The 857-nt window shown below is 40.6% G+C and overlaps 1 protein-coding gene across 1 annotated transcript in view; it reads right to left on the bottom strand.

Moving 5' to 3' along the window:
- The window catches only part of LOC132471594 (signal peptide, CUB and EGF-like domain-containing protein 3), a 16,580-nt gene extending 15,723 nt beyond the window's left edge, over positions 1-857 (bottom strand). Inside the window, exon 1 of the mRNA XM_060070805.1 lies at positions 442-857. Coding sequence (XP_059926788.1) covers positions 442-529 — 88 coding nt within the window. The 5' untranslated portion in view covers positions 530-857. The remainder of the gene's footprint in view (positions 1-441) is intronic.

The raw sequence follows: 857 nt of genomic DNA, 5'->3' as shown, positions 1-857 counted from the left end.
GGGCAACCATTCAGCAGACAGTAGGCCTATTTGTCCTGCGGTGTCTCTGACTTAGCAAGTACTGAGAGGGCTCCGTGTGTGTTACAGACCGGTGTCAAATACTTGTCTTGGTGGTGACAAATACCCCTGATGCTACCACTACACCCAAACTATAGGACTTTCCATTTCAGGGCTAACGTTATTCACATTTGTAGAACAGTTTGTCTCATTGTAGTTTAATATTAAAAGGATTATGATACCAATTACATTTATTTATATTTCACATGATTAAAATAACAATCTGTTTGAAAATAATTGCCAATCTTATAACACTATATTTTAGCATTGTGTGAAGTTGTAATTATGTATGTGTTTTTATATGTTTGAATTTATTTGTGATAACATTAAAAAAAAAACGGTGACATGAGGAATGTTTTTTAACAAGAAAAACTTTAAACTTACCTTGAGAGGTTTTACTTCCTGAAGCTCGAGCACAAGAGAGCCAGCAGAAAGCGACCAATCCAAGGTGGATCATAGCGTGCACATACATGTTGCTTTAACTGTACTAGGACGCTAATAGTTCACCAGCGGCTACTATGCGACGGAGAGCACGAAAAGCACACGGGGTTGCTCGAGAGAGTGTGCACAAAAAAAGAAGAATCCGTGTTACTCCCGTTAGATATTCGCGGTCCTTTTAGCTTTCTTGCCTGTTTTTTAAGTTTCAAGTGATCTGTAGGATTTGAAGATGGTCCGTGAAACGTGCAGCAGCCAAGGAACTCTCCTCTGTAGTCATGTTCGACCCCGACCAATGTCAATTCAAGAAAGGCAGTGTGAGAGAGAGGGAGTGGGAGAGAGAGGGAGAGAGAGAGAGTGAGAGG

Source organism: Gadus macrocephalus, chromosome 1 (assembly GCF_031168955.1).
Source record: "Gadus macrocephalus chromosome 1, ASM3116895v1".
Classification (NCBI taxonomy): domain Eukaryota; kingdom Metazoa; phylum Chordata; class Actinopteri; order Gadiformes; family Gadidae; genus Gadus; species Gadus macrocephalus.
Note: the sequence above shows the minus strand (reverse complement) of the source record. Positions and strands in the feature narration are given on the sequence as shown.